Raw genomic sequence first — 17,468 nt, forward strand, 5'->3', positions numbered from 1 at the left:
TCCCTCTTCGGTGGGCAGATTCTTCTTTGCGGTACTTGGGGGTTACTATTCCACTCGACTTGTCTAGTTTGTACCGGTTGAATGTAGCCCCGTTGTTTCAGACGTTACAGAATAGGTTGCGCCTTTGGGAGTCTCTTCCTTTCTCGCTTTTGGGTCGAGTACACCTGTACAACATGCTACTGGTTCCCTGTTGGCTTTATGTTTTCCAGGTTCTTCCCCTTTATTTGACGTTTCGGGACGAGCGCCGCTTGGAACGCCTGGTCCAAAACTTTCTTTGGGCAGGGAAGAGGCCTCGCTTGCTCTATAAGCGGGCGGCTACTCCCTGGTATAGGGGTGGCTTGGGATTACTGAATCTCCGCTATTTGACAGTTGGTTGTGGAATGAGGCATATTAATGATCTTTTAAGGGGTACTTCGGCATTCACTAACTCAGTTTTGGAGCTTTCCTGCTTTTCTTCTACTCATTTCAGTGCATATCTTCATTCTGTCCCTTCTTCAGAACCTGAATCTCTTTCTATGAAAGTTTTACATCGACCCTTAAGGAAGGTTTGGCGTTGGGTCTGTAAATTTCACTCTCTTTCTCCTTCTGTCTCTCCCTTCCTTCCTATTCGTTTCAATGGTTCTTTCTTACCTGGGATTGATGGGCCGAGCTTTGCTCGGTGGGAAACAAAGGGCATTCATTATCTATTTCACTTGGTTAATGATGAAGGCGCCATTAAATCTTTTGCTCAGTTGCGAGCTGCATTTGATCTCCCTGCTACTGACTATTTTGCTTACATGCAAATCCATCATTATATCTCTTCCTTACCTTCTAGCTCCTTGAAGGCCGCTTGTCATGAGACTTTGTCCACGGCCTTTACCCTTGGTTCTCAACAATCGGTCCCTCTCAAGTTTCATCACCGCCACTTGAAGGATGAATGCCCTTTGTTTGACCATTCTAAGCTGCGAGATGCTTGGTCCGGTGATCTTGCTGTTGATTTGCCTTCTGATGTTCTTCTTCAGGCTGTCCGGCGACTGCCTGCTTTTCGTAAATACACTACCTTTTGGGAGCAACATTTTAAATTGATTTTTCGTTTATATATTTCTCCTAAAAGGGCTTATTTGGCTCACTTCCGTCCCCATGCAGCCTGTCTTCGATGTCAAGCTCCGGAAGCCAGCCTAGGCCACATGTTCTGGTCTTGTCCTCAGATACAACTGTTTTGGACTGCTGTATTTGCTTTTGTGGAGTCTATTTGGCATGTTACTGTTCGTAGTTCTCCTTTGCTTTTATTTGGGACTGTTCCTCACTACTTTCCACGTTTCAAGGGAGTTGCCGCTTTCCTCAGGTGGTCTATCCTGATTGCCTTGAAATGCATCCTGCTGCAATGGCTTGAAGCTGAGGCACCGGACTATTCCCTTTGGAGGAGCCGCATGATCGCTCTTTTGATGTGGGAGCGACGAGATGTGTCTGACTTGGCTTCTCGACATGGTCGGCTTTTCCAGACCACTTGGGAACCTTTCTGGAATACTTTGACCCCTCTGGCTCGTAGCCGGATACTTAATTGATGCTTTGTCTGTACTTCCCTTTTATGCTTTTTTGGTATAGTTTGTAATTTCATTCTTTGTTAATTTGTGTTTCGAAGGAGGACCCAGGGGTGGGTATGGTGGGGAGGGGGGTTTGGGGGGGGGTGGTTCTTTTGGGGACTGTTTCAAAAAACAAAAATTTTGAGCTGTTACTGTACTTTGTGTTACTATGTTGTGTTTTTGCTTGCTCAATAAAATATATTTGACCATAAATAACTTGATATTTTACTGGTAGCCCAATGTAGCTGTTTCAGTAATGGAGTTACATGTTCAAATCTTCTCCCTCCACATATTAACCGTGCGACAGCATTTTGAGACAACCTGCAAGGCCCTCCATCTGGAAGATACTATCCCCAAAAACAGTGCATTGCAGTAGTCCAATTTCTGCACAACTATTGCTTGAACTACTGAACTATGCGAAAATCATAATGCGATAGCATCGATTTTTAACCTGCAAACCTGAATCACCTCGCGTCTCGCTCCACTGTAAGCAGGAAATCATAGTCTCAGGGCTCCTATTACGAAGGTAAGGTAGCGGTTTAACGCGCGTAATACCGCACGCTAATCCGCCGGCCGCACTAGCCGCTACCGCCTCCTCTTCAGCAGGTGGTAGTTTTTGGGTTAGCCCGTGATGGAAAGGCGCACACGTTAAACCCACTAACGCGGCTTCGTAAAAGGAGCCCTCAGTTTTCCTAAGAGTGTACAGTGCCAGGCCTGAATGAGCTTGTTCTGAAGAAATGAAGTCAGCTGGGTATTCATGATATAATCCCCCCTCCCCAACCAACCCCCCCCCCCCCCCACAACTTTATAAATCTAAGCAGGTACCCCCCCCCCCCCCCCCCGCAGCATATAAAGTACAACTAAAGTACACACCATGGAAGAAGACGACTTTTAAAATGGCGACCAATCATATTAAAGAGAAGTGCTTAAATTTCGCCAACGCGGTCGCATATTACCACATCATGCCGAATATACGATCTTATTTTCCGCACCTGGGGATTCTCAGAACACCACCCTGGTAATTTAACACGGTGTGGCAGCACGCCTCACTGACTCCCCCAATATCGCCTGTGATTTTAATTTAAATATATTCTTTTCAATTACTTTCATTTGGGAAGATTAACCTGAATCACAGTGACAGGATGCTAGGGTCCACCTTGGGGGTTAGCGCCCAAGAAAAGGATCCGGGTGTCATTGTAGACAATACGATGAAATCTTCTGCCCAATGTGTGGGCGGCGGCCAAAAAAGCAAATAGGATGCTCTAAATTATTAAAAAAGGGATGGTTAACAAGACTAAGAATGTTATAATGCCCCTATATTGCTCCATGGTGCAACTTCATCTGGAGTATTGTGTTCGATTCTGGTCTCCTTATCTGAAGAAAGATATAGTGGTGCTAGAAAGGGTTCAAAGAAGGGCGACCAAGATGGTAAATGGGATGGAATTCCTCTCGTATGAGGAAAGACTAAAACGGTTAGGGCTCTTCAGCTTGGAAAAGAGACGGCTGAGGGGAGATAGGATTGAAGTCTACAAAATCCTGAGTGGAGTAGAACGGGTACAAGTGGATCGATTTTTCACTCTGTCAAAAATTACAAAGACCAGGGAACACTCGAAGTTACAGGGAAATACTTTTAAAACCAATAGGAGGAAATATTTTTTCACTTAGAGAATAGTTAAGCTCTGGAACGCGTTGTCAGAGGATGTAGCTAGTTTTAAGAAAGGTTTGGACAAGTTCCTGGAGGAAAAGTCCATAGTCTGATATTGAGAAAGACATGGGGGGAAGCCACCGCTTGTCCTGGATTGGTAGCACGGAATGTTGCTACTCGTTGGGATTCCGGAATCTTGCTATTCTTTAGGATTCTGAATGAAATTTTGCTACTCCTTGGGTTTTGGCCAGGTACGAGTGACCTGGATTGGCCACCGTGAGAACAGGCTACTGGGCATGATGGACCATTGGTCTGACCCAGTAAGGCTATTCTTATGTTACACTTTTACTTTCTTTTATACTGAGGAAGAATTAAAGGGAAAAGAGGGAGAAAAGTCCTGTGCAGGTGCACAGGTGAAAAATCCTAAGACCTCCATGAACCTGGAGATGAAGATAAACCCTCCAATTGAAACAAACTATCAGAAAAATCATATTTCTTACTCAATACTCATAACAACATAAGAACATAAGAAATTTAGGATGGTTTGGGGATTTTCTTTTCCTTTTCCTATGCTGATTGTACACATCCAGGGGAAGGGTGGCATATTTAAGATCTTTGAATGAGGAACTGATGGTAAGGGTGGGAGGGTAATAGTTTTGAAGGAATTGTGTAAGAGTTTTAAGTGATGTTAAATGAAATTGATTGTATATTGTATCACCCTTATTGAAAGTTTCAAGTTTATTTAAAATTATTATACCGCCTAATCAAACCTTCTAGGCTCCCATTGCGGCCCCTAGGTCAAAGACCTGAGCCCTGAGTCTAGCCTTACCTGCGTACATTCTGGTCTAGCAGGAGCTTGTCTAACTTTGTCTTGAATCCCTGGAGGGTGTTTTCCCTTATGACAGCCTCCGGAAGAGCGTTCCAGTTTTCCACCACCCTCTGGGTGACAAAGAACTTCCTTACGTTTGTACTCTTTGTCATATATATAATTTTCTCATTTATTTGCTTCATCAACTTCTTTTCAATATACTAAAGATTTTAAAGCCAACTTAGCTTTTTAAAGTTGTGAAAGCTTTGCGTGACGATATTTTTGAATAAATTTCACCAAAACATATAAAAACAACAAATTAAAAAATATATAATTACACTACAATAGTAAGAAAAAATAAATAAGAGGTGAAGAAAAGGATTTGACAAACCAGTTGCATGAAATTGTGAAAACCCTCGCTGACAGCTTTAATACATTTATTTACCACGCTAACTTATTAAACTCTGTTACTGCAACATGATACTGAACACATCTATTTCAGCAAGAGACTGAAATTTTATGCATATCCCGAGTAACACGCAAGGAATAAAATTAGCAGGTAAACTGTTGTTTCAGAAGTAAACTAAACCTTAATGCTCCTTTTACAAAAGGTGCGCTAGCGTTTTTAGCGCGTGCGCTAGGCGAAAAACTACCGCCTGCTTAAAAGGAGGCGGTAGCGGCTAGCGCACGCTATTCCGCGCATTAAGGCCCTAACGCGCCTTTGTAAAAGGAGCCCTTAGGCTTACATAGCGCGTCTTCTCTATAACAGCAGAGCTCGGCACGGTTTACAAGAAATTAGAAAGGAGAACAGATGCAATATGGATTTGGAATAGTAGGGAGCGGTGCGGAATTTACAACTTTGAAAGCCGCCAAGTTTTCAGACGTTTTCGAAATGGTTTATAAATCACTGAACGCTATTTAACCCAAGATTCGTTATGCTAAAACTGAAAATGACTCCAAATATATTTGTTACAGGAGCAGAAGTACACTGAGCAATGTTCCATTTAGGAGGTAAATTTCCAAACCTATTTATAATTCCTGGCATAAAAGATGGATTATTACTCATTTATGTACATTCTCACTCTCCTGGGAAGTCAAGCAACTGTGCTATATGTTTTTGGATGCCTCAAGAGCTTTTAAAAGTACCAGAAATCAATAACAAAAAAATGCAAAATTATTATACCGATATATAACGCTCCCTCTGACACTATCTGGCTTAACGTGAGCAGTGCTTGCCATGTCTCTCATCCTGCTCCCTCTTAAGCCTCCCAGATGTAAGGGAGATATTTTCCTGGACTACGTTTTAACATTATTTATTGGAGGATTAAAATATATAAACATTTCTGTAATACATATTCATTACAAACAATTTCATACATTTTGAAAATTCTATTAAATACAATCATTCCTCCAAATATTTTACATGACAAACCCTAATCCCCCCCCACTCACTCCCTTACCCATCTCCCCTTCCTCTTTCCCATTCCCTCCTCCCTCCCAGGATGGAAGGTGACAAAGACAGCCAGGTCTAGGATACCTTAAAGGCAATAAAAAGCTTCATTGCAATTTATTAAAAATCAAACTGAATGTATAAACTGCCTAGAAATATGATTGGGCGGTATAAGAAATCTTTTCTTAAACATAACCATAACCACCCCGTTTTGCGATACCTTTTCCCCAGCAACCCATTAACTTCTTAATGCCACAGAAATTAATATTTTTGGTTGCGTGTGAAAATAGGACAGTGTGGAAGCTTTTTGAAAAACCCTTGTTTCTAACATTTTATTGAAGGAATATGTAAGTATACAAAAATATAATACATATTAAACTCGTAACAATTCAGTTCATAAAAATTTGTCAAACATAGTTCTATTATTCCTCCAAAATATATTATCTACTATGAACCTCAATAGGAGATATTTTTAAATGTGAATAAAAGTGGGCTTTACCCATATAGTTCATTTGTGTGCCACGTTTTACTGCCCTGATCTATCTAAACTGCTCAGATTGCCTTAACTGCGTTTTAAATTTATTATTTCCCCTCTCGCACAATATAAAAGGTAAAAAAGAAATGCCTTACCTGTGTCTGCTTTGGCTAATACCCAGGATAGAGCTGCCTGCCTGCAGCAGAGCTACCCGACACCTCTGTCTGGCGCACCTGTGACATTCTATGTGGCCTCTCATATTACACCGACTCTCCGATGAATTATCTGAGCCTCCGTGAATGACATCACTTTGATTTGCCTGGCCAATCGCTGCCTTTCATCTCTCTTCACAAAACCATAACTAAAGATGACCCCTAAAAGCAGGCACGTCACTTTGGCAGGTGGTTCCACAGCTGCACGCTACCTGGCTTCATGAGACTTTTCATTGTATTCTCTTCCTCCACAAAGAATCGATCCTTTCAATTGATACAGAGCCGACTTCAAATATCTGAAATCTGCCCCGATACATTCATGTTCGTAGCTCGATGAAAGCGCAAACACTTAGGGCTCCTTTAACAAAGGTGCGTTAGGGCCTCTTGAGCAGGCGGTAATTTTTCAGCTAGCGCGCGCTAATCCGGCACGTACGCTAAAAACGCAAACGCACCTTTGGAAAAGGAGACCTTAGCATCCTACTCGTATTGGTGAAGCAGAACCGAAAGGCTTTTTTGGCCTCTCTCATGCTCTTGAGGGTTCACGCTATGACAGAAGTTCCCAAGCCCAGTCCTTGGGGGCCACATTCCTTCCAGACATAAGAACATAAGAACATAAGCAATGCCTCTGCCGGGTCAGACCCGAGGTCCATCGTGCCCAGCAGTCCGCTCCCGCGGCGGCCCAACAGGTCCAGGACCTGTGCAGTAATCCTCTATCTATACCCCTCTATCCCCTTTTCCAACAGGAAATTGTCCAATCCTTTCTTAAACCCCAGTACCGTACTCTGCCCTATTATGTCCTCTGGAAGCGCATTCCAGGTATCCACCACCCGCTGAGTAAAGAAAAACTTCCTAGCATTTGTTTTGAATCTATCCCCTTCCAATTTTTCCGAATGCCCTCTTGTTCTTTTATGTTTTGAAAATTTGAAGAATCTATCTCTCTCTACTTTCTCTATGCCCTTCATGATCTTGTAGGTTTCTATCATGTCTCCTCTGAGTCTCCGCTTTTCCAGGGAGAAGAGCTCCAGCCTCTCCAATCTTTCAGTGTATGAAAGGTTTTCCATGCCCTTAATCATTCGTGTCGCTCTCCTCTGGACCCTCTCAAGTATTGCCATATCCTTCTTAAGGTACGGTGACCAATACTGAACACAGTACTCCAGGTGCGGGCGCACCATTGCCCGATACAACGGCAGGATGACTTCTTTTGTTTCAACAATGAATACGCGCGAGATCTATTTGCATACTGTTCAAATAGATCTCATTGTGGAAGGACTGGAAATAATGTGGCCCTCAAAGGCTGGGCTTTGGAACCCTTGCATTAGAGCAGCGGTCTCAAACTCAAACCACATTTTGGATTTGTAGGTACTTGGAGGGCCTCAGAAAAAAATAGCTAATGTCTTATTAAAGAAATGACAATTTTGCACGAGGTAAAACTCTTTATAGTTTATAAATCTTTCCTTTTAGCCAAGTCTTGATAATAATATTGTCATTTATAGCTAAAGAGACATAAGATCAAGAAACTGTTTTATTTTACTTTTGTGATTATGATAAATATACCGAGGGCCTCAAAATAGTACCTGGCGGGCCGCGAGTTTGAGACCACTGAGTTAAGGGGAACAGTTAATCTGCTGGCTGGCTTGGAGGGCAGAGGGGAGAACCGGACAATCAAGGCTTTGTGACATCACTGATGAGGCTGGCTCTTATTGGTGGAATGAGGCATTATGACATCACAATCTCAGCTCTGCTTCCCAAAGGCAAACAGGATGTCATGGTTACAGTTTAGCCAGTGGTGTCAAACTCAAACCCTTTGCAGGGCCACATTCTGGATTTGTAGGTACTTGGAAGGCCTCAGAAAAAATAGCTAATGTCTTATTAAAGAAATGACAATTTTGCACGAGGTAAAACTCTTTATAGTTTATAAATCTTTCCTTTTGGCTAAGTCTTAATAATAATATTGTAGTTTATAGTTAAAGAGATTATGATCAAGAAACTATTTTAGAAACATACCGAGGGCCTCAAAACTAGTACCTGGCGGGCCGCGGGTTTGAGACCACTGCATTAGAGAGAACGTTCCGACAAAGTACTGATCTTGTGTATTCCTACTGTACAGATACGAGGCACCATGTTCAATAATCAAAAACATAACAATGTATAGACTAGTGTACGAGAAAAACAGTTTCATATAATTGCTGCTATATTAAGGTGGCCAACTGGCTCCAGATTCACAAGACAGGGTCGATCCACTCCTGGGTTTATCCCATTGCATGCAGGAACTTGTAGTTCTGGTTTCTTCATTGCATTCCCTTAAAAAAAAAAATTTTTTTTAAAGCAAGACTACAAGTCCCAGTATGGACTGGGGTAAATGCAGGAGTGGAATAACCCTATCCTGCGAATTTGGATCTGCCCAGAGCACTGGTTCTCAAGCCAGTCTTTGGAGCACTTCAAGACAGTCTGGTTTTCAGGATAACCACACTTGGTATGCAGATTTACCCTATGAATATTTATTGTGGATATCCTGAAAACCAGACTGGCTGAGTGTGCCTTGAAGCAGTGGCACCCCACCCCCTGCCACGCACGCACGCCCCTTCCCCATACCTTTTTAACTTTGGTGCGAACAGCCACCAACTTACTGCCCGCGTCGGCTTCGGCGCTCTCTCCGATATCACTTTCTAGATGAGGTTCCTAGAAGTGATGTCAGAGAGAGCGCCAAAGCCGACGTGGGCGGCAAGCTGGTGGCTGCTCGCGCTGAAGTTATAAAGATATGGGGGAAGGGAAGGGGCATGCGTGTGGCAGGGGAAGGAGTGGGCGGGGGGGCGGAGAGGAGGAGGGGTATCAGTGACCCGAGCAAGATGGCGCCCAGGGTGGATGCCGCTGCCTCGAAGACCAGATTGAGAAAAACTGATATAGAGAAACCAACCTGAGGCACTTTTTTGGGAGGGAGGGAGGGGCACAGATAGCTGGATAACTGAATAAACAAACATCTTAGAGCCTGTTTGCATAAGTGTATGTTGGTAGAACAATACCAATAAACAGGACCTGTGGCTAAATGACACGGGGACAAATTTTTTCCCGTCCTCGCGGGAACTCATTTTCCCGTCCTGTCCCCGCGAGTTCTTTTCCTATCCCTGCCCCATTCCTGCAAGCTCCGTCCTCATCTGCACAAGCCTCAAACCCTTTAAAATCCTAAGTAGCAACATTCTAGAGCTCAGATTGTGATGTCATAATGCCTCATTCCACCAATGCCTAAGCTTCGTCCTCACCTGCACAAGCCTCAAACACTTTAAAATCCTAAGTAGCAACATTCTAGAGCTCAGATTGTGATGTCATAATGCCTCATTCCACCAATGCCTAAGCTCCATCCTCATCTGCACAAGCCTCAAACACTTTAAAATCCTAAGTAGCAACATTCTAGAGCTCAGATTGTGATGTCATAATGCCTCATTCCACCAATGCCTAAGCCTCAAACCCTTTAAAATCCTAAGTAGCAACATTCTAGAGCTCAGATTGTGATGTCATAATGCCTCATTCCACCAATGCCTAAGCTCCGTCCTCATCTGCACAAGCCTCCAACACTTTCAAATCATAAGCGTTCGAAGCTTGTGCGGTTAAGGCAGAGCTTACAGGAATGGGACAGGAACAGGGACAAAACTCACGGGGACGGGATGGGGAATTGAGTTCCTGCAGGGACGGGGACAAATTTGTCTCCGTGTCATTCTCTACCTGTGACCACATTTACCGTAACCTGGTGTTTCTAGAGATTTTTGCAATTTCGCAGCAGCTATTCCAGTTCGTGCATGGATTTAAGATCATTTTAGAGATGTGCAACTTAAGCTAATAGCCTATGGATTTTGCTGTCATTAGTCTATTGTTCATGAGTGAAAGGAGCACTCAACACGTCCATCAGCGATACTCATGTCTGACCTCGGCAGATCCAGTTACGGTGGTTTCAACAAGCCCTGGGAATGCGGTAACACGCTGCATTTTGTTTTGCTTTCCTTGGTTATCTCTAGGGTTCCCAGGTGCTGCTCATTTGCTGCGTCCGTTTTGCTCACTTCTGGGGCAAACTGACCATTATACAGCATTTCCAAGGACAATCACAACTGACCCATAGACTCCCCGAGTTAAACCATAATCTTTTTTTTTGCATGTGTTGGCCATTGAACGCATCAAACAGCATATCTAGAACTCAATCCATCCCTAGCAGCCATAATCTTCTCTTTTGCAAGGTTGCCGTGAATTGACCAGAATGGCTGATGTCAATCTGAGAACGGCTTTTGGACTGAACACTATCCCCTGACATCCCGTCTTTAGCTATACCGACAGAGGTTTTGTGTTTCATGGAAACCAGACTCCTCTGTATTTATTTTCTGGCAACTTTATCTGTGGCATCCAATCCAGTGGGAAAACAATAACAATTGCTTGCTGGCTTTGCCACTAGGTTTTTCAAAGATGCATCAGCTTCTGTCTTCTCTAGATTAGAGAATGACACGGGGACAAATTTTTTCCCGTCTCCGCGGGAACTCATTTTCCTAACCCATCCCGGAGAGTTCTTTTCCTGTCTCTGCCCCATTCCTGCAAGCTCCGTCCTCATCTGCACAAGCCTCAAACACTTTAAAATCATAAGTAGCAACATTCTAGAGCTCAGATTGTGATGTCATAATGCCTCATTCCACCAATGCCTAAGCTCCGCCCTCATCTGCACAAGCCTCAAACACTTTAAAATCATAAGTAGCAACATTCTAGAGCTCAGATTGTGATGTCATAATGCCTCATTCCACCAATGCCTAAGCTCCGTCCTCATCTGCACAAGCCTCAAACACTTTAAAATCATAAGTAGCAACATTCTAGAGCTGAGATTGTGATGTCATAATGCCTCAGTCCACCAATGCCTAAGCTCCGTCCTCATCTGCACAAGCCTCAAACACTTTAAAATCATAAGTAGCAACATTCTAGAGCTGAGATTGTGATGTCATAATGCCTCATTCCACCAATGCCTAAGCTCCGTCCTCATCTGCACATGCCTCAAACTCTTTAAAATCATAAGTGTTCGAATCTTGTGCTGTCTGCTTTTGGGCCAGAGTTTCTCAACTCGGTCCGGGTGATCTGCCCCCCCCCCTTGACAGTCAGGTTTTCATGATATCCACAATGAATATGCACGAAAGAAGTTTGCATATAATGGAGGCAGTGTATGCAAATCAAGTTTATGCATATTCTTTGTGTATATCCTGAAAACCTGACTGGTAAGGGGGTACTCCAGGGACAAGGGGGTACTCCAGGGACGAGTTGAGAAACACTGTTCTTCAAGATATCTTCCAGCAGAATCAACCTATGCCCAAGAGAAGATCTTTCTCTTTAGCGGAGTATGTCTTCAGTTCCTGCCGATTTGTACAGCCCTGAGCAACAGAAGCAGCCAATTTCTCGATGTCATTTCCCACCGTTGCAGTCCACTAACGAGGACGAACAGCCTATCAGAAATGATTCTGTCACCTTCAAATCTCTCTTCAATATCCTCCTAGGCCCAGATTTATGAACGTTTTTGATTTTATTTATTACATCTTTGCGCAGGTTTGGTAATGTGGGGTTTTTTGGTCTTATTATCTTGTGTTTTATGTTGTAGCAATGTATACTTTGTTTTTATAAAGTTTATTTTCATAACGTATGTTAGATTTATTTTGAATTTTTCTTTTACATTTTCAGTGTATATTTGACCCCTGAGGCAGGCGTATCGTATGCCGAAATACAGTGCTGGGTTGGGACTATATCTTTCTGGATGGACATAATAAACTAGTGTTTCGTATAATCCTAATCTAATCTAATCTAATCCTTAGGTTTGTATACCGCATCATCTCCACGTTCGTAGAGCTCGACGCGGTTTACAGTAGGAGAAATAGGAAGGAACTACAACAGAGGGTTAGAGGTAGAAGTGTGAAGAAAATTTAGAGGACTTGGGATGCCAAGATATAAGAGTTTCCTTGATTCCTAAATTGGAGGGAGACTTACATTTTTTGAGAAAAGCCAGGTTTTCAGATGTTTGCGGAAAACTTGGAGAGAGCTCAAGTTCCGAAGAGGGGAGGTAAGGTTGTTCCAGAACTCAGTGATTTTGAAGTGGAGGAAGGTCCCTAGCTTTCCTGTGTGGGAAATCCTATTAGCTACTTCTTTTGGGGGGGAAGAACTTTGTCCCAACCCACTTAAAAACTTTACTATACAGACCCTTTTCTTGTCACATTTTGGTTTTATTGGTAGGCTTTGGTTGTTTGGTGTGTGTGGGGTTAGGGTTAGGGTTGCCTTTTTGGGATTCATTAGACTCCCCCATAACTGCCACCACTATTCCAACAGCTCCAAGCAGTTTCCCTGCAGTCAAGGCCCATTAAAGGTGAGAGAAAGGAACTGAAGCTACTGCCCTGACCCACCCCATCAGCATACATCCATCGGTAACAGTGGAACTCCGCTCCTATTACCTTAAGACAGGGGTGTCAAAGTCCATCCTAGAGGGCTGCAATCCAGTCAGGTTTTCAGGATTTCCCTAATGAATATGCATGAGATCTATTAGCATACAATGAAAGCAGTGCATGCAAATAGATCTCATGCATATTCATTGGGGAAAACCTGACTGGATTGCGGCCCTCGAGGAGGGACTTTGACACCCCTGCCTTAAGAGAAGAAACATCAATGACTCATTTCAAATTAAAGGCATTTTTAGTTAAAGATGCTTATAACATCTAAACGTTCTTATCAGGACAATAATCTTTTATATTCTAATTTACTAAGATCTCCCCCTTTTTTTTTTTTTTTTTTTACCCTAATCATTTCTTTCCTATCCAATATTGTAGTTCTCTCCTCTTATCCTATTGCACAAGTCAGTCAGTAAGTCACATTTATTGTTCTTAAATGTATTGGTCGTTGTAAAGCTTCTCGCTAATTTTAACCGTAAACTGCCTAGAAACTATGTCTAGGCAATTTAACAAATGTTAAATAAACTTGACCACTTCCTAAGAGTGACCTACCTTTTATCCCAATTCGTGCTACATAACTCTGTGAGGTTAACCCTTTCAGGACCAAGGGACATATTTGTCCCATAACTTTAAAATCCTATAAATTTTGATTGGGATAGTCTACAGTTCTAAATTTGATATGTACGGATTCCATATGATACTGCCTTTATGTAAACAAACTGGTTCCGACATTCATTCATTAGCGTCGTTGCTAGATTGACGAGAAGATTCACTTGCCACACTGTCCATAAGCCAGAAGTTTGATTTTTTAAATAAAAATAATGATATTTCACAAAAAAAAATCAATTTTTTGGCATCTGCAAGCCCTTTTTACCATAAAAATGTCATCAAAACCACAAAAATTGGCCTACGATCCTTATGGTCCTGAAAGGGTTAACCAGGATCTGTAATTTATTTGCAAACCCGAAGATTTTAGGCTGTAAATTTAGGTCTTTCTTAGACAGGATGCTCGCATTTTAAGCAAGCAAACAACAGTCCTGGTTGGGTAACTACATTAGCGGAGTCATGCTGCCTTATGGCGCCTTCCGAAAAGAAATTAAGACGGTAGGTATTGTTTGATAAATTTATCTCTTAATTCGAGGTTTTATTCTTAACATAATAATTTTACTGTATTAAATATTTTTATTGTCTTTTCAGTTAACCCTTTCAGGACCAAGGGACATATTTGTCCCATAACTTTAAAATCCTATCAATTTTGATTGGGATAGTCTACAGTTCTAAATTTGATATGTACGGATTCCATAGGATACTGCCTTTATGTAAACAAACTGGTTCCGACATTCATTCATTAGCGTCGTTGCCAGATTGACGAGAAGATTCACTTGCCACACTGTCCATAAGCCAGAAGTGTGATTTTTTTAAATAAAAATAATGATATTTCACAAAAAAAATCAATTTTTTGGCATCTGCAAGCCCTTTTTACCATAAAAATGTCGTCAAAACCACAAAAATTGGCCTACGATCCTTATGGTCCTGAAAGGGTTAATATGCTGTATTTTTACCATTAATAGTTTGTATTTCGCCGATTGTCCAGTTTTTCTCTTTTCTGTAAACCGCCTAGAATTCTTTTGATTGAGGCGGTATAGAAAAATAAAGTTATGTTATGTTATGTAGGCCCCGAGGCTCGGTTCACAACTGGCAGAGGAGGAGCAGGAGGTGGTCATGATGGCAGAGAAAAAGCCGACAACATGGAAAGGCTGCTGCTGCTGCTGCAGGAGTATTTTGGTGGCACTTGCTACCCGCCTTCCAAAGAATTTAACCAAGTTACCTTACAAGACAGATCGTTAGGTAGAACCGCAGTGCCGAGCTTTACCTCATCTCTGAAGGCCTCGTTGTCAATGTGGCGCAAGTTGTTCTTAGCCTGGACGTAGATATCCGCTGCGTGCTCTTCCTCAGGGGGGCTTGGCGCTGGGTAACATGGTGGAGGAGGGAGCCTGGGATCTGGGGGTGGGGGAGGGGGTGGAGGGAAGGCTGGGGGGGAGGGGGGTATCATGGCAGGTTCCTCCCCCTGTCTGCCGCCATTTGGGTCGATCTCTGGATTCAGCATGTCCATGTACGTCTGCATGTCTGTTATTGTTGTTTCCGGAGGCTCTGAGGAAGGGTAGAAAGAGATTAATTGAGAATTTCCCCCCCCCCCACCTAGTCTGCCACTTCTAGTTTTGACTGCAAAATTGTATCGATTGTTTAAACAAAAGAAACATAGTTAAATTATTTATTTTTGCAGCAATTACTGTATTTTTTTGCACCATATGACGCACCTGACCATAAGACGCACCCTAGGTTTAGAGGAGGAAAACAAGAAAAAAAACCATTCTGAACCAAATTGTGTACTAATATATATCAGCCTCTGCATCCAGCCCCCCTCACTCCCTGCTAGGCTCTGCACCCTGTCCCCCCCCTTCCCTGCCCTATACCACCTCTGGTGGTCTAGTGGTAGGCCAGGACAGGGTACAGGGCAGGTCTAGTGGTACAGGGTAGGTCTAAATAGTAGACAGTCCCAGCCCCCCCTATAAATTCTGGTGGACCAACAGTATATCAGCAGGAGCGAGCTTTCCGCGCTCTTGCCCCTCCCTCACTTGGCGGCTGCCTCATTATCTTGGGGCAAGCAGTGCACAAGGCAGGAGAGAGCTTTTCGCACTCCAACCTGGCCCTGCGCCGCTTCCTGTATGGCTGCCGTCAGTTCTTGCGAGTCCTGCGAGAACTGATGGCAGCCATTCAGAGAGCGACACGGGCCCAGGCTGGAGCGCAAAAACCTCATTCCTGGCCCCGAGATAATGAGGCAGCCATCCAACTAGGGAGGAGCAGGAGCACGGAAAGCTCACTCCTGCCAATATACCACTGGACCACCAGAATTTAAAAATACCGGGGGGAGGGGGGTTAAAAAATGGTTATACTCATTCCATAAGACGCACAGACATTTCCACTCACTTTTTTTGGGGGAAAAAGTGCATCTTATGGAGCAAAAAATACGGTAATACTGACCAATCTAAAAGTTCTCCATATAGACTGCCACCCAGAGGGGTAACATGGTATTACACCATTCAAGTTTCTTACAACTAGAGATACCACAGGAACTCACGGCAGCCATTTTCGATGACGGCTCTGCACGGGGCAGGAGTGTAGGAAGATCGCTCCTTCCCCGTGTCATCGCTAGACCACCAGGTAAGGGCCAGGATGCCAGGAGGGAGGCCAGAGTCGGCCCAAAAGTCATTCGCAGGCCGGCTCTGCCCCTAACCTCCGCAAATACAGAGGGAGGCATGTAATATATTGCCTTAAAAAAAAAAAAAGAAACGCTTCCTCTCATATAGTGGGCTAGATGGATTTTCCAGAGTTATAATGTAACTGTAATTATAACTGTATTGCTTGTTCATGTTTTCCTTTGTTACTTTTTGTATTCATATTTTGACTTTGTGTTAATACATTGTTAAAAATTATTTCAATAAAAAAATAATATATATATATATATATATATACACATAAATATAATTTTAAAAAGTTTCTCATTGCTGCTGGCTGAATATTCGCCCCTATGATTTTAATTCTCCTAATATTACAATGTCTGCCTATTCTTTTTACAATAATTTTCCAGGTGCTAGTTTCAAGTTTTATTAACATAGTAAATGACAGCAGATAAAAACTTGAACAGTCCATCCAGTCTGCCCATTAGTTAAAATTTGATATTCCGCTGATTGAGCTTCTAAGCGGTGTAACAAACATAAAAAAATATAAAATCGAGTAACATAGACCAAAACAAACACACTCCTTCCCCTGTACCTACGTCACGTTCCTGGCACGAGCAGCAACCCCTGACCTGCTGTAGCCCTCTGACATCACTTCCTAGGCGTCGGCCCAGGAAGTGACATCAGAAGAAGAGCCGCCGCGGGCGCAACACCAGGTCGAGGGTGGCTGCTCGCGCCAGGAACGTTACAGAGGTATGGGGGAAGGGAAGCGGTGTGGGGGTGGGGGCAGGGAAGGAGCAGGGGCAGAGATAAGGATGGGGGCTGCATCCCTATGAAGATGGCGCCCGGGGCGGACCGCCCCTCCCCCCCCCTTACTATGCCACTGAATGAAACCGCGGGGGAGAACGGGAACGTCACTTACTGGAGTCCTGGCAGCCCTTCTTCTCACCAGTGCTGGACTGGCTGGAGTTACAGGAATCGTAGTTGGACAGGGTACTGGAAGGCGACCCAATGTCGAAACGTGCTTGCTGAGCTGACATGGTGGTGTTTGGCGACGATACGCCAGAGTCTGGTTGTTTGAGTTCCAGGTCCACAGAAGGGTCTCGCGAAAGAACGCGGTGCTCCACACTCTACAAAGGAGAAAGGAGAGGATAGATTTGACCCCTGGATTTCCAGGCCGGATAATTTTATGTGCTTAAGATTATAAATCTCTATCTTTTGGCATTTTGGATCAGCCTGTGGACTTCCATATTCTCTCCGAGGTTCATCGTTTTTTCCCTTCCTATTGTTCTTTACCATAAATGTCTTCCTTTCTATCATTCAAATTGTATTTCTTTTCCCATCTTTTCCTCGTGTTTTTATTAGTATTGTTAAGTCAGTCTCCAATATGTTTTGGAGGGTTTAGTTCTTTGTCTGTTTTGTTACCCCCTCAATTTTTGTAATTTCACTGATATGTCCATCGCTTAGAACTTGGAATAAGCGATTAATCAAAAATTATAATAAACCTGAAACTTAATATAAGAAAACATGACAGATAAATGCCCCATTTCATCCACTCACTTAAGATTCCTCCTTTCTGGTTGGATATTGCTCTAGGTCAGGGGTAGGCAATTCCAGTCCTCGAGAGC

The 17,468-nt window shown here is 43.2% G+C and overlaps 1 protein-coding gene across 2 annotated transcripts in view; it reads right to left on the reverse strand.

The window, feature by feature from the left end:
• ESPN (espin) overlaps positions 1 to 17,468 on the reverse strand; it is a 110,601-nt gene that overhangs the window by 54,643 nt on the left and 38,490 nt on the right. For both annotated transcript variants that reach the window (XM_033922928.1, XM_033922927.1), the window contains exons 6-7: positions 16,763 to 16,970; positions 14,475 to 14,752 (exon numbers count right to left, since the gene is read on the reverse strand). In XM_033922928.1, coding sequence (XP_033778819.1) covers positions 14,475 to 14,752; positions 16,763 to 16,970 — 486 coding nt within the window. The remainder of the gene's footprint in view (positions 1 to 14,474; positions 14,753 to 16,762; positions 16,971 to 17,468) is intronic.

Source organism: Geotrypetes seraphini, chromosome 15, assembly GCF_902459505.1.
Source record: "Geotrypetes seraphini chromosome 15, aGeoSer1.1, whole genome shotgun sequence".
Taxonomy (NCBI): domain Eukaryota; kingdom Metazoa; phylum Chordata; class Amphibia; order Gymnophiona; family Dermophiidae; genus Geotrypetes; species Geotrypetes seraphini.